Source organism: Colobus angolensis, unplaced genomic scaffold, assembly GCF_000951035.1.
Source record: "Colobus angolensis palliatus isolate OR3802 unplaced genomic scaffold, Cang.pa_1.0 Scaffold263, whole genome shotgun sequence".
In the NCBI taxonomy this organism is placed as follows: Eukaryota; Metazoa; Chordata; class Mammalia; order Primates; family Cercopithecidae; genus Colobus; species Colobus angolensis.
Genome location: NW_012115855.1, coordinates 788,727 through 792,218, shown reverse-complemented (window position 1 = coordinate 792,218; position 3,492 = coordinate 788,727). Strand labels below are relative to the sequence as shown.

The following is a 3,492-nucleotide window of genomic DNA, read 5'->3' as shown; positions in this document are numbered from 1 at the left end:
ACAAATTACAACCGAAGTAGTATTCATTTCTATATTAATTAAAGCATTCACCTTAAAAATAATGGAATATATACTAATACCAATTCTACCAGTGAGCTAACCACCGGCCACTGCACTCCAGGCCGGGCGACAGAGCGTGAGACCCTGTCTCAAAAAAAAAAAAAAAAGTTCTAAACATACTTTCATGCAGATTGCACCTGAACCTAAAGTAAAAGTACGTATGTTAACATCAACAGATGTTGAACTTATCCCCTATATGGATACAATAAACTTTGGGGAGTGCCAAAAGAAAGGGCAATTCTAGAAACTAGAAAAAGCTCTATAATTTTTCACATTTTAATACTATAGAAAAGCAAATAAATACCAAACTTATGTCTGTATTATGACATACCTTTTCAAATTCAATAAAAGCATAACAGAGGGACTCTCCTGTCTTCCAGTCCCGGATAACCTCGCAACTGAAACAAAGTATTTAAAAGTGACTCAAAAAAAAAAAGGGAAGAAAGCATTCACTCTCACTCTTCAAAACTGAAGAAGAAATAAGTCAGTTATTACAAGGTAAAGTTAAATTCATAGATTATTTTTCTAAATTCATTTAATAACAATTCTTTTTTTAAAATAGTTCACCAGAGAAGTAATAAAATTATCTAAATTCTACTCTAAGTGCCCCATGTAGGCCTACAATCCTAAATTCCCTTAAGCACTGAAGGAAGAATAAAAATATTTAATTTTCCTTTGGCAAAAGTAAATTACTGCTAAAAACTTTTAAAATCACAACACTTTTCTAGTCCAAATATAGACGAATTATAGAATATCTAACATTACTGTAGAATAATGTATGCATACTCATGCACATATAAATGTTTAGTAAGTTTAAGCTTTGAAATTTTTGTATTTTAATATAAATCAAGCTCAAATTTAACACTGTAAGCACAATGTTAATTACACAACTAATATACCATAATAACCAAGTGAAAAGGCCAGTAAGCTGGAGTTGAAAGCACCTGGCTTGTCCCTTTCCCCAAGTGTCATAAGTCTCATTTTAAAAACCTGAAACGAGGCCGGGTGCAGTGGCTCACGCCTGTAATCCCAGCACTTTGGGAGGCCAATGCAGACAGATCACAAGGTCAGGAGTTCGAGACTAGCCTGACCAATATGGTGAAACCCTGTCTCTACTAAAAATACAAAAACTAGCTGGGCGTGGTGGCGCACACCTGTAGTCCCAGCTACTCAGGAGGCCAAGGCAGAAGAAGCCTGAACCTGGGAGGCAGAGGTTGCAGTGAGCTGAGATCATGTCACTGTACTCCAGCCTGGGCAACAGAACAAGATTCCGTCTCAAAAAAAAACAACAAAAAAAAAAACAAAATCCCTGAAACGAAAGGAAACCCTAAATATAACACTTCTTAATCAATTACAAAATAGTCCCCTTCCTCACAGAAATACTAGCTTCATAAACTTTTCATTAATGCAGGGAAAATGAACCAAAATAAAACTTTTAGAAAACTTAAATTAATTTTGACATAAATTGCTGAGAATTCCAGGGGTTGAATGAGATAAATATTTTAAATATTAAAGAAGGCTGTTGAAAGTCTTACAGAACTAGATTTAAATTGTTCCATTCATTTCCTGTTTTAGAATAAAAATGTGTTGGGAGTGGAAGATTCAATTATTTATCTGTATGTGTATGTATATGTATGTATGCACATACATACTTTTCTTCCCTGTATGTATACACACACATACATACTTTTCTTCCCTACTGTCCAGACTCACCTGTAAAAATTTACCAGTACAAAATTAACCTAGAATTCACAGAATCATCAAAATATGTCATTAGAAAACCACCAACTAATACCTAGTTTTTCCAAATATCTCTTTCACTAATTCTAAGGATTACCTTCTTATTGGCCCAAATCTAGAGAATATTATTTCCAGATCCTCATCTGTGGTCACTGGGTTCAATTTACACACAAACAGTACATTTTCTGGAGGTTTAATATCTGCATCAGGTAGGTCTCCCACCTAAATTATAAACAAACAAAAACATAAATCAATTCCTATTTAGTTTCCATTCTAAATCCTATCCAATCCCACAATGCTGATTTCCTTAAAACATCTGAATATATATCATAAACTGCAGGCTCTGGAAAAGAAATCCAAAAAGATTTCAAAATTTGAACTACACGGTTCCTATTCTTAACAGTAATATTAACAGTAACAGCTAATATTTAAATCACTCATACTTTGTGTAAACAGTGCTTGGGGCTTCATGTCTATTACGCTAATTCTTAAAACAATCCTGCAATTTCCATTTTAAAGACAAGCAAAGTGGACGGGCATGGTAGCTCACGCCTGTAATCCCAGCACTTTGGGAGGCCAAGGGGGGCAGATACTTGAGGTCAGCAGTTCAAGACCAGCCTGGTCAACATGGTGAAACCCCATCTCTACTAAAAATACAAAAATTAGACGGGCATGGTGGTGTGCACCTGTATTTCCTAACTACTCGGGACACCGAGGCAGTAGAATCGCTTGAACCCAGGAGGCGGAGGTTGCAGTGAGCTAATGTCACTTTACCCCAGCCTGGGTGACAGAGCAGGACTCCATCAAATAAATAAATAAAACAAATAAAATAAAGACAAGTAAAGTGAAATTTAAAAGGTTAAACAAGTAACTTGCCCAAGGCCACACAATGGTAAACCACAGAGCTGGGATTTGAACCTAGATTTATCTGGCTTCAAAGCCCAATTTTACCCCTACTTCTTCTTTTTTCAAGTATTTGATATATGTTTTTTAAAGGATAAGAATTTATGTAAAGAACATGTAAGTTATAAAGCATAAAAATAAAAACCACTATGATGCTACCACCTAGCTTAAGAACTAAAATGTCACCTGATCCCATTCTCTCTCTGCCTCCTCATCAGAGACAACGAATACCCTGCTTTTTGGTGTTCCTTTTTAGTCATTTCCTTGCATATCATCAGAGTTTTAACATATATGTATGCAACTCTATCATATTTAGATGGGGCAAAACATTCCTTTATACATATATTCAAACACTTTCTCAGATATTATTTCTGACAAGATCACTTATAAAGTGTCTCCTCTTGGATAAACATACTCTTCCCCCCAAAATCTTGAAAATAAAAAACAGTAAGAAGCGACAGAGCCAGTAAAATCTCAGTGTTTCTGAAGTCTATCAAAAGACAACATTATGTCCAATAAGAAGTATCACAGCCAGGCATGAGAGCTCACACCTGTAATCCCAACACTTTCGGAGGCTGAGGTAGGAGGATCACTTGAAGCCAGGAGTTTGAGACCAGCCCAGGCAACACAGTAAGACCTTGTCTCTATAGTAAATTTAAAAATTAGCCAGGTATGGCAGTGTGAGTAGTCCTAGCTATTCAGGTTGGTGGACTGCTTGGGTCCCAGAGTTTTTGAGGCAGCAGTGAGCTATGATCACACCACTGCACTCCAGCCTAGGAAACAGAGTAA

At 36.2% G+C, this 3,492-nt stretch overlaps 1 protein-coding gene across 1 annotated transcript in view; it reads right to left on the bottom strand.

The window, feature by feature from the left end:
- PPIL4 (peptidylprolyl isomerase (cyclophilin)-like 4) overlaps nucleotides 1-3,492 on the bottom strand; it is a 29,525-nt gene that overhangs the window by 8,207 nt on the left and 17,826 nt on the right. Inside the window, 2 exon segments of the mRNA XM_011947382.1 lie at nucleotides 392-458; nucleotides 1,898-2,022. Coding sequence (XP_011802772.1) covers nucleotides 392-458; nucleotides 1,898-2,022 — 192 coding nt within the window.